Genomic DNA, 21,455 nt, shown 5'->3' on the forward strand with positions numbered 1-21,455 from the left:
GTAAGAAGATAGAATTAGTAATCAAAAATCTCTCAACAAAGAAATTCCCAGAATGAGATGGCGCCACTGGAGAATTCTACCAAACATTTAAAGAAGAATTAACACCAATCCTCAAAAATCCTAAACAAAATACTAACACAAACAGAATTCAACAGCACATTAAAAATATCATACACCATGACCAAGTGGGATTTACTCCTGTAATGCAGTGATGATTCAACATATGAAAAATCAAGCAATGTAATAGAATATATTCACATAATGGGGATGGGGGAGGGGGACACACAATCACCTCAATTGATGCAGAAAAAGCATTTGACAAAACTCAACACCATTTTATGATTTAAAAAAACCACCAGAAATAGAAGGAAATTGCCTTAACATAATAAATGCCATCTATGAGAAATCCTCAGCTAACAGCATACTCCATGGTGAAAAACTAAAAGCTTTTCCTTTAAGATCAGGATCAAAGCAAGGATGCCCATGCTTGCCACTTCCATTCAACAATGTACTATAAGTCCTAGCTAGGGCAATTAGGCAAGAAAAATAAATAAATAACAGGCATCCAAACTGGAAAGGAAAAAGTAATATTATCTGTTTGCAGATAATCTCATTTATGTACTACTTCATTTATGTACAAAACCCTAAAGATTCCAGACACATAAATATAATAGAACTAATGAATGCATTCAGCAAAGTCACAAAAGACAAAAGTCAACACACAAAAATCAGCTGCATTTGTATACGCTAACAATTAAAAACCTGAAAAAGAAATGCAGAAAACAATTCCATTTACAATACCATCAAATAGAATAAAATACTTAGGAGTAAACATAACCAAGGAGTCAAAAGACTTGGTCACTGAAAACTACAAACATTCCCGGAAGAAATTAAAGAAGCCAGAAATAAATGGGAAGATATTCTGTGTTCATGTATTTAAAAGAGTTAATATTGCTAACACCACCCAAAGCCATCTATTCATTGCAAACCCTAACAAAATCCAGATAACATCTTTTGTAGAAATAGAATATCCATATTAAAATTCCTATGGAATCTCCAGAGACCCTGAAAGAGAAGATATAAGTTGGAGGTCTAACACATCCTGATTTTAAAACTTACTCCAAAACTATAGTAGTCAAAATAGGGTGGTGTTGGCATAAACAAACTAATGGAATAGCATAAAGAGCCCAGAAACAAATTCTCACATATATGGTCAAATAATTTTTGACAACAGTGACAAGCCCATTCAAGAGGAAAAGGCATCTTTTCAACAAATGGTGCTGGGAACACATGCAAAGAAATGGAAGTTGGACCCTTACCTTACACTACATACAAAAATTAACCCAAAATGGATTAAAGACTTAAACATAAGAACTAAAACTATCAAACTCTTCAAAAAAATCATAGAGGAAAATCTTCATGACATTGGACCTGGGAATGATATTTCTTAGATATGATACCAAAAGCACAGGCAAAAAAGGGGTGGGGCAGGGGGAAATACATAAAATAGACTTCAACAATATTTACCTTTGTGCATCAAAGAACATTATCAACAGAGTAAAAAGGCAACCCACAAAATGGAAGAAAATGTTGGCAAACCACATATATAAAGAGTTAATATACAGAATATATAAATAAACCCTACAACAACAACAAACAACTTGACTTAAAAATGCACATAGGACTTGAATAGAACTTTCTCCAAAGAAAATATACAAATGGCCAAAAAGCACATTAAAAGATATCCAATATTACTAATAATTAGAGGAATGCAAATCAAAATCACAATATCACCTCACACCCATTAGGATGGCAATAATCAAAGGAAAAAAAAAATGCTGGTGAAAAAATAGCGCTGGTGAGGATGTGGAGAAATGAACCCATTGTGCACTGCTGGTAGGAATGTAAAATGATACAGCTGCTATGGAAAATAGTATGGCAGTTCCTTAAATTTTTTTTAATAGAATTGCCATATGGATCCATCAATCCCACACTTGGCTATATGCCCCAAATAATTGAAAGCAGAGACTCAAAATATTTGTACACCCAAGTTTACATTAACATTAGTCAAAACTGCCAAAGGGTATAAGCAACCCAAGTGTCCATGGATAGATGAATGGATAAACAAAAAATATAGATAGATAGATAGATAGATAGATAGATAGATAGATAGATAGATATAGATATATAACAGAGTATTAAACCATAAAAAGGAAGGAAACTCTGACACGATTCAACATGGATAAACACTGAAGACATTATACTAAGTGACAAGGGAAACAAAAGGACAAATACTGTCTGGTTCTACTCTTATGAGGTATCCAAAGTAGTCAAATTCAGAGATTGAAAATAGAATGGTGGCTGCCAGGGATGGGGTGAGAGAAGAATGGGGAGTTATTATTCAATAGGCATAGAGTTTCAATTTGGGAAAGCAAATATGTTCTGAAGATGGATGGTGATGATAGTTGCACAGCAATGTGAATGCACTTACTGCCACTCAAGTACACAGGTAAAAATGGTTAAAATGGTAAATTTTTACGAGGAAAAAAAAATCAATGGTGATAATGAACTGTCAAGTAGGTAATAAAACAATGAGATACACAGGGCACCTGGGTGGCTCAGTCAGTTAAGCATCTGACTCTTGATTTCAGCTCAGGTCATGATCTCATGGTTTGTGACATCGAGCCCTGCTGACAGCATGCAGCCTACTTGGGAGTATCTCTCTCTCTCTCTCTCTCCCCCTCCCCTGTGCACTTGCACACATGCTCTCTCTCAAAATCAATTACATAAACTTCAAAATAAATAAAATAAAATACAAAACAGAGTGGTATAGAGTGCTGGTAGCAGGAAAACTGGCACAACCTCTGGCAATATACGTAAAAAACCATGGAATTTTCAGTTTGTCAATAACACTACCTTTAAAAACATATTTTTAAAAGCAATGCAAATAAAGCATAAAATATGAATAAAGTTGTCCTTGATAGTGTCTTTTAGTACTATTTATAATTGCACTTAAAACCATAAAATACTTAAATAAAAAATAATATATATGATACACGCATGTTGAGAATTACAAGACATTAATGCCAAAAGTCAAGACCTAAATAAATAGAAAATGTGTCATATCTATGAACTGGAAGACTCGTTGTGGTGATGTCAATTCTTCCCTTGATCCAACACAAATCAAAGTCCTAGCAGTTTTTTTAATTGACAAGCTCATTCACACATTTATATGTAAAAGAATTAGAATAACCAGACAACTTTGAAAAAGAACAGAGAGACTTGTACTGACATCCAGACACACTATAAAGCTATGATAGTTAAGACAGTGTGGTATGAGTGAAAAAGACACATGAATTCATGAAACCAAGTCCAGAAATAAACCAACACATATGGTTACTGCTTCTCATTAAAGGTGAAATGCTTTAGACATTCAGTGAGCTTCAGACAGTGATGCTAAAACAACATTCATATGCGAAAGACAAAAGAACCTAACCTTGTACTATATACAAAAATTAACCCAACATGGATCACAGTCCTAAATGTAAAACCTATAAAATTTTTTAAACATGTGAGATCCTTGCAATCTTTGGTTAGGTAAGATACATAAGCAGAAATTAAAAGGAAAAAATAAGCATACTTCATCAAAATCACAAACTTTTCCTCTCCAGAAAACAGGATAGAATAGCAAAGATGTGAAATAACTACAAATCTTATAAATTGCTAGGAGAAATGCAAAATTCTACCATACATTGCTAGTGAAAATATAATGGCTTTGAAAACGAGTGTGGCAGTTTCTTACAAGCATATATGTATCATATTACCTAGAAATCCCATTCCTAGGTATTTACACAAAAGAAAAGAAAATCTACATCCACACCAAGAAAAAAAAAAAAAAACAAAACCCTGCACATGAATGTTTTTACAAGCTTTATTCACAAAAGCCCAAAACTGGAAAGAATCCACATGTCCAAATGGTGAAGGCCTAAACAAACTGTGGTACAACTGATATATAAACAACATGGATGAATCACAAATGTATTATACTGAAGTTATATGTTGTAGGATCCCATTTGCTTGACATTCTGGAAAACGCAAGCCTATACCAAAAAAAAGCAGATCAGTGAGTGGCTGAGAGGGACTGGAAGTAGGGAGGATACGGACTACAAACGGACATGAGGAACCTCCTTAGGGTGATGGAAATGTTCTGTATCTCAGCTTGGTACTGGTTATGTAACCTCCCAGGTTTGTTCAAAATTCATAGCGTACACTATAAACTGTGTACCTAAAACATGTGAATTTTATTGTACGTTAATTCCACCTCAAAAAATCTGATTTTTTTTAAGTAAATTATGATTAGGCCTAGGCCCAAACCACATAGTGGAACTGGCTCTTTTGTTTTAATAGTGACAAGTACTGGGAACCTCAAACCACAACATCTTTCTGTTGCAATCAGAGCTCCCAGAGTACTTTTCATGAATATTAAGGCTTATTGAGAAATATTAAAGATTCCAGGACTCTTCTGATTGAATTAATGTAGCATCATGAAACTTAAGTCAGTAAGGTCCTCTTTACTTTGGGAGAGGAGTAAGATTACAAATCCAAATATCAGTAACTGCAAAAGGGTTTTGTCATTCTCAACTTCTTCACAGAAGCACTTCCACCAAGCAACGTTCGTGTGCTTATCTGACTCTAATCTCCTAAGGTGGTGATTTGACCAAAACAGCCAGCAGTTTCGTAGCAACATCCAAAACTGATACTGCAGGATCATGAATAGAAAGATGTAAGCCTTTCATATGGCCAAACATCCACACAGATCATCAATGGACTTCTCCCTGTCAAACTGTTACGAGGGGGTTTTCATTCTCTCTCAAAAATAATCAATGTCTCTCCTGGGATCACTTAACAACTTCAAGCATTGTCCTTTGAAAAGCCAGAAAAATTCTGTGTGAAGAAGAATTTAACATTTTGCCCACATTTTTTGACAAATGTCTTGCAAAAGGCAGTAATTCAATACTTTCACTCTAATGTATTTGAGTTTCATGGCAGCCTATGAGACTTCTCTTAAAATTATTGGCTGTGTCTTAGCATTAATGTATGCCATGTGCTGAAATAGATAGCAGTGCTCTCTTTACTGAAGCAGCAAAACCATTTGTTGCCAACCACCTCAGAAGCTCCATCAGTTTAGACAGTACCAAATTGTGCTAAGAAAAATACTATAATAATAATGTTTCATAAGATAGCAACTCTTTTGATGGTGCCAATGTGCAAATGATGATTAAAATCAAATGCTAGCTGCCCTGAGAAGCATTCATATTTTTATCCTGTTTAATGTTAAAGGCAAATTACTGCTGATTCTTCTATGAATTCCAGCTGAATGAGAAGAAGTGTCAACCATTCTAGTTCACATGACGTCATCTGACAGAGGCACAGCTTCCATTTTCTTTCTCTCTATAAAACAAACCAGCTCAATAATTTCTAAGATTCTCAGTTTCACCAAGGTCTCTTCAATTGTATATGGCTTCTGTGCCTGGGTAGTACACAATAAACAAATGCATGTGATATTTCAAGATAAAGTTCTGTTTGCCCAAACCTGCTTCCAACACTTTCCTTTTAAGTTTTCTTCTAAAGAATAGTATTTTTCCAATGGCTAGTAAGGACTGATAGAACTTCATACCTATTGAGATGATAAATATAGAACAAGAGAAACCTAAGATCCAACACACTTTCTTTTCACATTTTCAAACTAAACTCTGTGAAATTGAATTGCCTATAATCATAATGGCAGGGCACTTCCTCTTTAATTCTTAACAGAAATTTAATCCAGGTATTTACCATAATGTGATGGCAATAATGATTATGTATTACCTGACCATGTACAGTGACAGCCCATGCCACTCCACTCTTACTTGGCATGAAATATACCTTAACATATTTTGACAAATACAAAAAATTATTTTGTTAAATTGGTTTTTCTATAAAGAAAAATATCACATATCTTGTTGAAAAATCTTTGATTTAGAGATATTAATTTGGGAGTGACACCTAGTGACTCAAAAAATATTTGCTCAGTTAACTGAATTCTGAATTCAAATAACAATGACTTTTTGCCTTTCAGAGTATCAGAATGGATTTGAAAGAAAAAATAAAGCTCTTAAAGCTATATATTCTTTTAACTCCCTCACTCCATCCATTTTTCATTCATACATTGACTGTGAGCTAAATCAGTGGTTCTTAATCTTAACTACATTATTACAAACACCTCAGAAAGCTCTTAAACACTAATGAGCGGACTCCATTCCAGGACAAATTATATCCAAATCCCTTGAGGTAGTCCTGAACATTATTTTTTTAATGCTCTAGTGATTCTAATATTTAGCCAGGGTTGAAAACTACTAAGCCAAATCAAGTAATCATAGATCTTTTTCTTCAAAAGCTTAATTCTAGGGGTACCTGGCTGGCTCAGCTGGTAGAGCATGCAACTCTTCATCTCAGAATCGTGAGTTCAAGCCTCACACTGGGCACAGAGCTTATTTTAAAAAATAAATAAAATGGATGGAACTGGAGGGTATTATGCTAAGTGAAACAAGTCATTCAGAGAAAGACAGATATCTTATGTTTTCACTCATATGTGGAATTTGAGAAACTTAACAGAGGACCATGAGGGAAGGGAGGGAGAAAAATAGTTACAAACAGGGAGGCAAACAATAAAAGACTCTTAAATACAGAGAACTGAGGGTTGATAGGGGTGAGGGACAGGGGGGCAGGGAAAATGGGTGATGGGCATTGAGGAGGGTACTTGTTGGGATGAGCACTGGGTGTTGTACGTAAGTGATGAATCACGGGAATCTATTCCCAAAGAGCACACTGTATATACACTGTATGTTAGCTAACTTGACAATAAATTAGAAAGAAAGAAAGAAAGAAAGAAAGAAAGAAAGAAAGAAAGAAAGAAGAAAGAAAACAAACTGAAGAATACATACTCTACAAGGCATCAAAATGTGAAAGGCTAAAGTTGCAAAAAATAAACATATGTGCATTTTTATCTTTAAAAATAAATAAATAAAACAAAAAAATAAAAGCTTATATTCTAGTATACATGAATGTGTATATATTCTTAGGTGTTATGTATACAGAGATTAATGAAATGTACCTCTCAGTACAAACAGGACACTTTAAAGTATCTTTTAACTACATTATGACACACACATGCTTAAGGTGCAGTGAGAACACAGAAGAGATATAACCAATCCAAAAATGAAGGGGGAGGGAGTAGGTCTAGAGGCACTGAAGTAAAATTTCTGAAGTATTAAGTGGATAAGCAGTAATTAACCAGAGAAAAGGATGGGGAAAGAGGGGGATTCGGGCACTCGGCAGAGGGGATAACAAAAGCAAGAGAGAGGTAGGCTACAAGGTTAGCAGAGAATTACAGTTTGGTGTTCCTACCAAAGTAGTAGGCATGAAATGAAGGAAAAGTAACTAAGAAACTCTGGCAGAGAGAGAACATGGAAGTCCCTGCATACCACATTAAGGAGCTTGAACTTTACCTTGTAGGTGATAAGCCATCAGTGACATGTATAGCAGGCTGCATTCTGGGTAAAGCTCTGGCAGCCATAAGAAGCTATAAGATAATAGCTAACATGCTCTGAACACAACCATGTGCTAGGTAGTGTGCTGCTGAACACTTCCCCCTGATCATCTTCTGCAATCCTCCCACAGTGACTCCATGGTAGACACCACTACCTTTATTATAAGTGAGGAAACAATAGCTTGCCAAGTCACATAGTTATTAAGGGAAACAGAAGGGATCAACAATTTGGACCCCAGAAGCCTAGGCCTTTAACCTCTAAAATGGATCGACTGGGAAAACTAGAGTGAAAAAAAAGCAAAGACTATAGACTAAAAATTTAGTTAGGAGACTATTACATTATCTCCAATGAGAGACAATTAGGACAACAGCAAGAGATGGAGAAGAGGGAAAAGATTCCAGAAATATTTAGTATTAAAGTTATAAATAAGTTATCAAAATGACACGATTCAGTCTTAAAAAGGAATGAAATTTTGACACATGCTATGACATGGATAAACCTTGAAAATCTTCTGCTAAGTAAAATAAGCCAATCACAAAAGGATAAATATTTTATGATTCCAGTTATGAGGTGTCAAACTCATAAAGACCGATAGTAGAATGGACGTTATCAGGGGGTAAATGGAGGGGTTAATGGGAAGCTACTGTATAATGGGTACAGAGATTTGGTGTCAGTCAATGAAAAAGTTCTAGAGATGGACAGTAGTGATGGTTGCTCAACAATGAATGTACTTAATGCCACTAAACTGTGTACCTAAAAATGGTTAAAATGGTAAACTGTATGTTGTATATATTTTGTAGCAATTTAAAAGAAAATTTTTTTTTTTTTGAAAATTTTTTTTTTCAACGTTTTTTATTTATTTTTGGGACAGAGAGAGACAGAGCATGAACGGGGGAGGGGCAGAGAGAGAGGGAGACACAGAATCGGAAACAGGCTCTAGGCTCCGAGCCATCAGCCCAGAGCCTGACGCGGGGCTCGAACTCACGGACCGCGAGATCGTGACCTGGCTGAAGTCGGACGCTTAACCGACTGCGCCACCCAGGCGCCCCAAAAGAAAATTTTTAAAAAGCACATGATATAAAGAGAATAGGGGGAAACAAAGAGCGCAAAGGTCATTGTAATCCTTAGCGTGGGAGACCAGCTAGGCAGTGGTACCATGCAGTGTCTCTGATGAGGGACAATGAATAACATTCCAGTAGCACTGTCTAGAAGGCAAAGAGACATGAGAATGAAGCTCAAGGGAGTAACAGGGTTAGAATCATAGTCATCAACAAATAGGTGGTAGTTAAAACCATAATAATCCATGAGATTGCCCAAGAAAAACATGAAGTAGGTAAGAGGAGAAATGGTCTGAGGACAGAACCTTAGGAAACAGGAGGAAGACATAAAGAGGATCTCACCAGGAAGGTAAGAGGATGCAGTCAGACAGGTAAATAAGTAAAAGATAAGGCAGCAGAAGTAACGATATTTGGAAGTGGTACCATGAGCATGATGCTAAGGCAGGTAAGACACAAAAAAGAATTAAAGAAGATACATTATCCTACCATTTCTCTCCTTCTGCTCCTACTTTTTGAAGTTCCCAAAAAGACCTCATTTTCTAGTTCTCTATAGCATTCTGAGATTATAAAACAAAATTCCCACACTGAAGAATAACCTAACATAGTAATACACACTTTAAAATAGGAGCACATCGAAAATTGTGAGGAATATATTTTATACAACAGTAAGAATGTTAAACCTATAAACCTACATGGAAACTTTACATCTTTGGTAGTCTACACAGGACAAGTAAATATGTGTACTTAACTGTACACGTGTAACTTGCTTTAAGCAATAAGAATTTCTGAAAAGCTACTTAAAAAAAGAAAATCTATGTATAATTCTGAAAATTTTATCAGCATAAACTTTACCATATTACTAATAACTATGTTTAAAGGTCCCTTACTAAGTATTAATTAAAAAAACACCTTATAAAATAAATACTTTTGACTATCTGGATTTTTGTGTTTTAATATAGCTCTATTTTAAAACTAACCAAAGAGTTAATATGGAAAGTTACCCAATTTATCACATGCCCATAAAGCACAACAGCACTAATCTAAAGCTTACTGTGGTGCCAGGAGCTATTAAAAACTATACAAATCATCTCTGATAGTTCTAAAAATTATGAGGCTAGTTTCCTGCCTACTTTACGGACTGTAACAATTTCAGAGACTTACATTACATAGCTTGTTTGTAAATGGTGACTCTGGAATTTGAACCTATTGTGGCTTCCAACTTAAGCTCTCGACCACTATCCCCTAAACAATTCTTGATAATTTCCCTTAACTAATCTATTTCCCCATATCAGAAGTACAAGGTGACATCTAATACGTAACAGTAGAGTAAGTCCTTGAATCATCACACCAAATATCTGCAAAGTTCATACAGAGTTCAGGCAAAGAGTGCCTCCAAAAGTTTTAAGTGATAAAAACAAACACTTATTTTCAATGCAGTTATTTTTTTTCCCTCAAAAACAAATGTTTCATAATTATGAGCTTAGCCTACACTTCTTAAATTTTATAAATAATGTGGAAATAGAATGAAAAAAATACTCAAAACAACATTTTAATCTTTATACTCTAAACCCAAACTCAACTTGCTAAAAGAGACTTGCTAACAGCTTTTGAACAGGCTTCATCAAACATCTGAAACATTCTCAAACAGGTCAGTTTCTGATAGTCCCGGTCTTCATCCACTGCCCTTCACTGCACCCTTTATCCTTCCTTTCTACCTAGGAAAATGTTTTATTTTTTATTTTTTTTTTAACGTTTATTTATTTTTGAGACAGAGAGAGACAGAGCATGAACGGGGGAGGGTCAGAGAGAGGGAGACACAGAATCTGAAACAGGCTCCAGGCTCTGAGCTGTCAGCACAGAGCCCGACGCGGGGCTCGAACTCATGGACCACGAAATCATGACCTGAGCCGAAGTCGGCCGCTTAACCAACTGAGCCACCCAGGCGCCCCTAGGAAAATGTTAAAGTAGCACTTAACTATGCATTGCTACAGATCTCTGTACAGCAGTTCTAGAGGACCACTGAACTATTAGCTAGAGACACAAACATTTAATTAGTTGTCATAGGTCACTAAACTGTATAAATAGAGTCAGTTTTATTACCTATTTTACATTTGTAAAAAGAAAGCAAGATTTTTAATTTTTAAGATTTATTTTTGAGAGAGAGAGACAGAGAGACAGAGCATGAGTGGGGGAGGAACAAAGAGAGAGGGAGATACAGAATACAAAGCAGGCTCCAGGCTCTGAGCTGTCAGCACAGAGCCCGACATGGGGCTCGAACCCATGATCTGTGACTTTATGACCTGAGCCAAAGTCGAACGGTCAACCAACTGAGCCACCCAGGTGCCCCGCAAGATTTTTTTTTAATTTTGCCATCCAAAATTCTCCATGAATTGGTCTTCCTTCACTATGAATTCCTTGGAAATTAATAATTCAAACCTATTTTTCACATGCAAAGTTAATTAGAAGCTATTTTTTAGTAGTCTGAATTTCCAAAGATATTAACTGGTATTTCAGCAAGCAGAGAGAAATAAAATATTAGCAAGATAAGGGAAAATTTTCATATGGGAGTTGCAGAAAATTTTGTAGAGCAATTGAAAAAAATACTTTGGCTCTCTTTTATGTATTAAGTACGACAATGAATTACCTCAAAATATTCATTTAATTACTAGGATGGATTTCTGGGTCTTTTAAATTTATATGCAAACAAACATTCTCACAATGTAAGGAAGAGGTAAAATGGATTACTTTAAAACAAATACACTTTCCTTTAAAGAATATTCTAGGGGCGCCTGGGTGGCTCAGTCAGTTAAGCATCTGACTTAGGCTCAGGTCATGATCTCATAGTTTTTGAGTTTGAGCCCTGCATCGGGCACTGTGCTGAAAGCTCAGAGCCTGGAGCCTGCTTCGGATTCTGTGTCTCCCTCTCACTCTGCCCCTCCCTCGCTTGCACTCTGTCTCTGTCTCTCAAAAATAAGTAAACGTTAAAAAAAAAAAAAAATTAAAAAAATAAAGAATATTCTAGTTCATTAACTGACATTCAAAGTGTGAAATGCTGGGCATGAATACTTTCAAGAACTGATAGCTATATTAAAAAGAATAATAAACAACCTTCTAGAGGAAAAAACAAGACACATGTACTGTGAGTACCTTACAGCTTAAAAATACTCAGGATGTCAAATCACCAGCCACTGTCTATCGCCTAATACCATTACACTGAATATAGAACTACCTTTTCTGAGACAGGTAGGCTGCTGGGCTCCTCTGTATTTCTTGGCTGCTTTAAAGAATCACATCCAAACATCCTATTTTTAAGAACATGAAGCTGAGTATCAGTCATGTGCTGGTGCTGGGCGCCTGGTCGGCCCGTGGAGAGGGGCCCACCATTCAGATTTTGAGTCACGCTGGCTGAAACACTGAGCACTGGCTCCACAGGAGAACCTGTCTGAGAGACCTGTGGAGGAAACATAACACCTGGAACACTGATATACTGAGAGCTTTCCAGCTGACTCAACAGAGCTTCAGACATGATTTCACGCTCATTTCCAGAAGGTACAAGTATATCACTGGTGGCATTTTCAAAATGTTTCCTATGCACTAGCCCAGAATGAAGAATTGGAGGTTGCTGGGGCACACTTTCTAGTCTCTGAGATTTTTCAGTAGTTGCTTGGAGAGAACATGGGTTCAGTCGTGGAACACAGGTCTGTATCATGGAAGGCTGTCCCAGCTGCTGAAATACTTGCTGAACTGGATGAAGAATACTTGCTCTTCCAGAAGTCTGTGTCACCATAATTGGTACACTGACTTTATAAAGGTGACCTTAAAAGGGAGAAAACAAAACCATAAGTAGGATAGAAACCTAATTTCGTTGAAAGAAAGAAAGAAAGAAAAAAAAAAAAAAAATAGGAACCCTGGCAGCCCTTTCTGCCCTTGAGTCCTGTCCCTGTGCTTTAACAGAACTGTCTTTTTTACAATGAAAAAAATAAATAAATAAAAATAAAAATTTTAAAAACTTAAAAGAAACCCTCAGGCATAACAGACTGTCAGGCAATCCATCAATATGTTAATAATGGTTATCTCTAGGAGTTTTTATTTTATTCTTCAGATTTCCTGTATTTTCTACAATAAATATCCATTACTCTACCGTTAAAAATTAAAGAGGTCTCACTTTAACTCTAGTCTTTTCTCTCTATTGCTCATATGGCACATTTTGCGATACATACAGGCCACCAGTATTTACTCCACAGAAGTATTGCATTGTTTGATAATTTACAATGTTACCAACCCAAATTGGGATTTAAACAAACATAATCATGGAGAATGTATTTCAGATATTTAAGATATACCATGTAATGACTCTAAGACAAGGCTATCCAAAAGGAGTTTAATAATTTCAAACTCCCCCCTGCCCCCCTTTTTTTGACCTTTTTTTCCTCTTTAAAATAACACTAAAAAAGGGGTGTCTGGGTTAAGCATCTGACTTCAGCTCAGGACACAATCTCATGGTTTGTGAGTTCAAGACCTGCATCAGGCTCTGTACTGACAGCTCAGAACCTGGAGCCTGCTTCAGATTTTGTGTCCTCCTCTCTTTCTGCTCCTCCCTGCCTTGTGTTCTGCCTCTGTCTGTCTGTCTCTCTCTCTCTCTCAAAAAATGAACAAACATTAAAAGAAAATTAATAAAGTAAAATAACACTTAAAAGGAGAAGGAAAAAAATATTTTTTTAAGCACTCAGGTGCTTTAAACTTTGTGACAACCTCAATAATAGGTATGATTCTCTTTCAAATCAAGAAATGGTACTCTGGGGTACCTGGGTGGCTCAGTTAAGTGGCCAACTCTTGATTTCACTTCAGGTCATAATCTCACAGCTCATGAGTTAGAGTCCCTTGTTGGGCTTGGGATTCTCTCTCTCTCCCTCTATCTCTGCCCCTCCCTCTCTCTCTGCCCTCCCCCCCGCATGTGTGAGCTCTCTCTCTCTCAAAATAAATAAACTTTAAAGAAAAAAAAAAAACAGTATTCTGAAAAGCAAAGGATGGTTCATCTCTGAACTTCTTGTATATTCTTTCTATTATACTATACAATCTCCAGTAAGAAAGGAGGCAAAAGTTGATCAAGGTAATGTTTAGTTTTTCCTGATTAGAGCTAACAGAGACACAGAATGTTATTTTGTATTTGTCAAAATTTTTTTTAATATTTATTTTTGAGAAAGAGAGAGCGTGAGCAGAGAAGGGACAGAGAGAGGGGGAGACACAGGATCCAAAGCAGACTCCAGGTTCTGAACTGTCAGCACAGAGCGCAATGCGAGGCTCAAACCCACGAACTGTGAGATCATGACCTGAGCCAAAGTCACTTAACTGACTGAGCCACCCAGGGGCCCCATGTCAAAATTTAGATAATTGATTTGAATTAGAGAAATACATATAAAGCATCTTATACAACATTAGGGAAGATAACTGGGAATAAGTAAGAGGACAGGCCTAGTACAGTGTCTTTTATGGGAGAATGCCTCCAGAACAGCAATAACCACCATTTAGTATTCCTCTTAAAATAAGTTGTATTAAAACTTCCTATAATTTCATTAACTTCCAGCATACAGTTTATTAAAAATCATGAAAATTAACATCCAGTAGTCAGTACCAGTGCTAAAATAAATTATTCGGGGCTATACTCTTACCAGATGCAGTCTGTAGTGTCACACCTGCTGGTACATGAATAGGATAACCAGGAAGAGTGAAGCCTGCACTAGAGTTTGAGGCGCCCTAGATATGAGAAATTTAATTAGAACGTTAGAAAAGGGCTTTACTTCTACCTTTTTTTCCTGATATCATGAGGGTAAAAAATAATCTGATTCAGGATAAAAGGACAATGGTTGGACCACACTTAACATTAGTGCTGAGTTCTTCGAATAAAACAGCTTTTCAATATTTGATTTAGATTATCTCAGCAAGGATAAAAGGAATTCTGTTCTACAGCTATTAGCAATGAAGTCAGTAAGTCTTAGTAAACAGCATCGACACGGACTCATACAACTTGCCCACTACACAGCTTTCCCTGAGTCAGTGATTATCAAAATGTCAGGTGCAAGAACCACAGCTGTTCACAGACTCCTCTGGTCAGTAAATTGATCACTAATGATATTTTAAATTAGATAACACAATAGTGTAGAATTTTTATTTTAGAATAATTAAACCTCGGTTTTCCATTTTTTTAATACTAAATCAAAAGACAAAAAAGTTTTTGCCTACCAGACATGCAAATATTTAAAAAGACTGATGTACAACATTCAATGTTGGTAAGTATGTGATAAAAAGCACTTTTCTCAGACCACTGCTTACATGAGTGTGTGTGTGCCATCCTTTTGGAGGGCAATTTTGCAATACATAACAAAATTAAAACACGCATAATCTTTGACCCAAAAATTCCACTTCTAGGAATATACCCTGATTACCTGATTGTCATGCAAATTCACAAAAACAGATCTACAAGCATAATCAATGGAATGTTATACTAGAAAAAAATGAAATAATTTAAATGTCCATTAACAAAAGCTTAATGAAACTGTGATATATCCACTATGGTTAATCAATATTTAACTGGCAGTGAATAAAGATCCATCTATATTACTAAGAAAAAAAAAAAAAAATTACAGGGGCACCTGGGTGGCTCAGTGGGTTGAGCCTCTGACTTAGGATCAGGTCATGATTTCACTGCTAGTGGGTTCAAGCCCTGCATCAGGCTCTGTGTTGACAGCTTGCAGCTTGGAGTCTGCTTCAGATTCTGTCCCTATTTCTCTGCCCCTCCCCTGCTCATGCTCTCTCGCTCTCTCTTCTTGAATATAAACATTTTTTTTTAAATTACAGAAACAGTACAGAGATTAAGCCTACTTTTACCCTGAAAATTAATTTAACTTTCATCAAAGAAGGTTAGATGTTCTATACCAGGTAGATCCTAAATGGATGATCTTGATGTTTTATTTTCTGATTTTTTTTTTTTTACCCAAGTTGAGCCACATAATAATTCTTTTTATTTGAGTGGAATATTTTGGCCATTTTGTACCTTTCTGTTGTAGAGGTTTAGAGTATAAGATTTGGGGCAGAAAATTAAATTACAACCTGTATGTAGAAAATTGAGTAGCTAGATGGATATACATTAAACAGTTAAAACAGTTGTCTTTGGGGTACAATACTGCAGGGCTCTTTTACTTTTTACTTTATAAATTTGTTTTTACTGTTTACAGTATATTGTTTCTTTAATCAGGAGAAAAAGTAGTTCCAAAAATTTCAAAGGCAGAAATATTTTTCATTGGTCTCTTATCAAAAGCAGCACCATTCTTCCCAAAAATCCTAGTAAGGGCTATGGCTTTGTTTTTAATGAAGAAATGGAAATTGATGGCCCACCAAACCTTTTCCCTCAGAAAGTGGGCTGAAAGAAAATGAAAAACAGTAGATTATATACCATCAGAACCATGGAAGAGAAAAAGTGCTATTTTTCTCCACCTGAAAACTACTCAATTTTCTAGATACAAGTTGTAATTTAATTTTCTGCCCCAAATCGTGGGGGAGGGGGGGAATCCTATACTCTAAACCTCTACAACAGAAAGGTAAAAAATGACCAAAATATTCCACTCAAATAAAAAGAATCATTATGTGGCTCAACTTGGGTAAAAAAAAAAAAAAAAAAAAAAAAAAATCAGAAAATAAAACATCAAGATCATCCATTTAGGATCTACCTGGTATAGAACATTAATGGTGTGTTAAAACTCCATAGAATTTAACTTCAGAAATTTCCTAACCTTGGCAGATGCTAACAACTACTCTGGAAGACAGGAAGAGTTGATAAAGAAAACGTCAATTCTGGAACTACAGAGTTTTTGCAACATCCATGTTACAGAAGTCCTGTCTCCCCATCCCTTACTACACCCTTTCCCATTCACCTGAGGGAATATGAATTATATCCATGCCCAGCATTCTGCTACCATTTGCTAAAAATGAAGCATACATTTAAAAATATATCCTTAATAAGCTACATACCAGTTCTGCTGTAGTAAAACTGGCAAGAGGTCTACCAGCAGGAATAACTAATGATGCTGCATAGAAAAAAAAATAATTATACATCCATTACAATTTACCAATTTAATAAAATTGCTAAGTCTAGCTTATTTTTAAAAACGTTTTCCATCACTAACATGTTTGACCATGGTGAATCCAAACTTCCTAATTCCAAGGGAGGTAAAAGAATTATATTTAATTTAATTATATTTTTCTCCAACAGCTTCAGATAAAGACTTTATAACTAACCTATTTTAAGTACCAAAAGAAAATATCTCATTGTAATCAAGTATACCGTAGTATAGAACCCCATAAGAAAATACTTAGGTTGTTTTTATTAAGTCAGTATAACTCTAAATCTCTATAACTTTTCATTGGGAAGGAAAAGTACTATTCATTCAAGTAGCACATTTCCAAAGACTACACTATTGAGCAAAATTGTGTACCCCAACATAAACCATTACAAATTTTACACATTCAAAAGAATTTCCAGAGGTGCCTAAGTGGCTCAGTCAGTTAAGCAGCTGACTCTCGATTTCAGCTCAGGTCATGATCTCATGGTTCATGAGATGGAGCCCTGTGATGGGCTCTATGCTGACAGTGTGGGGCCTGCTGAAGATTCTTTCTCTCTCCCTCTCTCTCTGCCCCTCCCCCACTCATGTATGCACTCATGCTTACTCGCTCACTCTTTCTCTCAAAATAAATAAACAGGGGCGCCTGGGTGGCTCAGTCGGTTAAGCATCCGACTTCGGATCAGGTCATGATCTCACGGTCTGTGAGTTCGAGCCCCTCCTCGGGCTCTGTGCTGACAGCTCAGAGCCTGGAGCCTGCTTCAGATTCTGTGTCTCCCTCTCTCTCTGACCCTCCCCCGTTCATGCTCTGTCTCTCTGTGTCTCAAAATAAATAAACATTAAAAATAAATAAATAATAAAAAAAATAAACAAACATAAAAAAAAAAAGGATTTCCAATTCATTTATTTCATCAAAAGCGACTTACAATTCTTTGGCCAAATAAAGCCAGCACAGCTACACAGTTTTAAGAAAAATGATTAAAACATGTTTCTAGAAGTCTTTGCATGAATTTTGCATGAAGTATGGCTACTAAGAAAATTACAAGAGGACAAATTCTTAGGAGAACACCAACCTAACCTGCATTAAAGTTGCCATCTCATATATCTTTTCTTTATTATCTACCAATTTTCTTGGCTATCCCTTTATTTATAATCCAGCTAAAAGGCTGGCCTAATGATTGTGAATGTAAGCATTAAAAAAGTAAGTGTAAAGAACAAATAGTAACTCCAACAGAAAGACCTCGATTGACCAAAGTAACCTTAAACTTTGCCTCAAGGCTCATTTTAGCTGAACGTGACTCTTAGAATATCACTCTGCCTTTTCTTTAATAAAAATAACAACACCTTAGCATGTTTATGCAGCACATATGTATTAAATGTAATGTTTATTAGGTTCTTTTTTCACACACCACATTAAATTGTCCCAAAGATCTGCTTCTGACACTAGAACGGCTCCATAATAAACAAAGGAGTTCAGAAGAGCAAATATTTTTTAAACTAACCATCCTTCCCACATTGAGACAACAGAAGTGAAGCTACAGAGATTGATGATTAATGAAGTAGAAAATTATTTTTATCCTCCGTTCATCTATGGCTTTGCTTATTAACAGGCATTCTTTTAGAAAGGCTAAATTAGAAAGAAGTGGTGGGGCAGGAACACAATGGTATTAGTCTTAATTAGCTGAAGTAAGCTAAGCTTAAGCTGGTACAGCTGAAGCCACAGCCTGAGAGGAAACAAAAATCTGTTAATACACTGTCTGAAGCAATTAAATGAATTTCTTGAGGAAAAATAGCAACAATCCCCCTCTTTTAAATACCTTGCAATAAATCCTAAAGGATACTTTTCTATACTTACATAAATCAAACAGAGCCAAAAGAGTTTTAAGAGTTTCTTTATAGCTTTCAGAATAAAAGCATTGAACAGTTTTATAGAGAAGTTTCATACAGCTCCTACTTAATTTTGATACTAAAGGCACCATTTACATACTTGCACAAATTATATATACTATTATATGTGCCTGAAACATGCTTTTTAAAATACTCAAGATGTTTTCAATAACCAATTAAGTTTTAAGTGAATATGTGTTCTTAATTAAAACTAAATGTCAGAATTTTGGTCTTCATGTATATATTCTAGAGATATTAGATTTCCCAAACAACAGGCTTTACAACATAGAAATAATTCAATCCCACAAATGTAATTTAAGAAATTCTGTAAAAAGATAATATTACATAATAACATTACTAGTGTATTTTTTCCTATACAGTAAGAAGTTTTTGATACTTTAAGGCAGTTAGTAATTTCATAATTCTTGGTCCTGCTTTGAACCATTCCTAATCTTAATATCCAAGTCATATGACTCAGAAAGTGCAAAGACTGGTCTATCTTCTTCTTTGTCACTACTCATTACCATATGCATGTCTCCTGATAACCAAACTGAATATTCTAACTCAAATCACATCAAGAACCAACAGCACTGCTGAAATTTTCACCAGATTTAAGTTCAGGAACAACTGGAAATATAGTTTGTACCTGAAGTTTGGGAGTTTTGATGCTCAAAGATGAAAGCCATGACAAACTTCTCAAAATTCCCTTTTTTCCTTTTCTTGCTCCCCCAAATGACTAACGAGTTTCAGCAAAAAGACTGTGTAACATGAATACCAAATAGCACAAACTGATTTGAACTGCCCTAGAAATAGGGCATAGACCAAGTGACTCCATGTCCCAGTTTACCCAGGATAGTCCTAGTACATACCTATTATTCTGAGGTTATTATTAATGGAATCCCATTTCTCTCTCAAAAATGGATTACAGGCAAAGACTCAGAATAGCCAATATGATATTCAAAGAGGAAAACAAAGTTGGAGGACTGATAATACCCCACCTCATGACTTACTAGAGAGCTGCAACAATCAAGACAGTGTTGGCACTGGATAAAGAACAAATAGATCAATGGAACAGAACAGAGAGCCAAGAAACTGATCCACCTAAATATGGTCAACTGGTCTTTAACAAAGGAGCCAAGGCAATACAGTGGCAAAAAGATAATCTCTTCAACAAATGGTGCTGTAACAAGTGGCTATCCAATGCAAAAAATTGAAACTAGACACAGACTTTACACCCTTCACAAAAATTAACTGAAAATAGATCAGACATAAATGTAAAATGCAAAACTACAAAATTCCTACAAGATGGAAGAAAATTTAGATGACCACATGGCAAAGACTTTTTAGATGCAACAATGAAGGCACAATCCATGAAAGAAATAACTGATAAGCAGGGCTTCATTAAAATTTAAAACTCTGGGACGCCTGGGTGGCTCAGTCAGTCAAGCGGCCAACTCTTGATTGCTTTCAGCTCAGGTCATGATCTCACAGTTCGTGAGTTGGGAGCCCAGTGCTGGGCTCCATGCTGACAGTGTGGAGCCTGCTTGGGATTCATATTCTCTCTCTCTCTCAAAATAAATAAATACACTTAAAAAAGTTTTTTAAACTCCTTTGCAAAAGACAACGTCAGGATAATCTGAAAAGCCAAAGGTTGGAAAAAATGCCAAACACTTATCTGATAATGGGCTGTTATCCAAAATACACAAAGAACTCTTAAAACTCAACTACAACAACCAAATTAAAAAATGGGCCAAAGACCTAAACAGACACTTCACCAAAGAATATACAAATGGCAAATAAGAAGGTGCTCCATATCATATGTCATCAAGGAAATGCAAATTAAAACAATGAGATACCACTATCTCCCTATTAGCATGGACAAAGTCAAGAACATTGATAACACCAGGCATTGGCAAGAATCTAGATCAATAAGAACTCTCACTATTGCTGGTGGGAATGTAAAATGGTACAGTCACTTTGGAAGACAATTTGGTGGTTGCTTTTAAAACTAAGCATACAACCTAGCAATCACTCTCTTGGGGAGCTGAAAACTTACATCCACACAGAAACCTCCACACAGATGCTTACAGCAGCTTTATTCCAAACTGCCAAAACTTGGCAGCAAACAACCAAGATGTGCTTCAGTAGGTGAACAATTAAACAGTGACATATCCAGACAATGGAATATTATCCGATGCTGAAAAGAAATGAGCTATCAAGCTTGAAAAGACGCGAGGGAATCCTAAAGTCATATTACTAAGTGAAATAAGCCAATCTGGAAAGGCTACATACTACATGATTCCAACAATAGGACATTCTGAAAAAGGCAAAACTATGAAAATAGTAAAAATATCAATAGTTGCCCTGAGCCGGTGTGGCAGGAAAGGATCAACAGGGGGAGCACAGATTTCCCGGAAAATGAAAATACTCTGTGATACTATAATGATGGATACAGGTCATTATAAATTTGCATAAACACATAAGACATGAAAAACCAAGAGTGATAATATAAACTATGGACTCTGGGTGTTTATGATGTGTTAGTGTGGGTTCATCAATTGTAACAAATGTGCCACTCTGGTGGGGGAATGCTGATAACTGAAGAGACTATGCATGAATGGGGCTAAAAGGTGTAGGAGAAATCTCTATCCCTTCTCCTAAATTTGTTGCCAATGTAAAGTTCTGAAAAAAATTATGTCTTTTTTAAAAAGTGGATTTTAAACTATATATAATCACCCTAAAAATAGAACAGCAGTTGACAAATTAGACTCTGCAAACCCTTAGGGGTCCATGAGACCCTTTTACGG

At 36.0% G+C, this 21,455-nt stretch overlaps 2 protein-coding genes across 2 annotated transcripts in view; one reads left to right on the top strand and one right to left on the bottom strand.

Moving 5' to 3' along the window:
- Nucleotides 1-21,455, top strand: part of LHCGR (luteinizing hormone/choriogonadotropin receptor) — a 121,282-nt gene that overhangs the window by 77,736 nt on the left and 22,091 nt on the right. The window lies entirely within an intron of this gene.
- GTF2A1L (general transcription factor IIA subunit 1 like) overlaps nt 1-21,455 on the bottom strand; it is a 42,586-nt gene that overhangs the window by 14,764 nt on the left and 6,367 nt on the right. Inside the window, exons 4-6 of the mRNA XM_060606376.3 lie at nt 16,673-16,728; nt 14,317-14,401; nt 11,877-12,463 (exon numbers count right to left, since the gene is read on the bottom strand). Coding sequence (XP_060462359.3) covers nt 11,877-12,463; nt 14,317-14,401; nt 16,673-16,728 — 728 coding nt within the window. The remainder of the gene's footprint in view (nt 1-11,876; nt 12,464-14,316; nt 14,402-16,672; nt 16,729-21,455) is intronic.

This window comes from Panthera onca, chromosome A3 (genome assembly GCF_046562875.1).
Source record: "Panthera onca isolate mPanOnc1 chromosome A3, mPanOnc1 haplotype 2, whole genome shotgun sequence".
NCBI classification, from domain to species: domain Eukaryota; kingdom Metazoa; phylum Chordata; class Mammalia; order Carnivora; family Felidae; genus Panthera; species Panthera onca.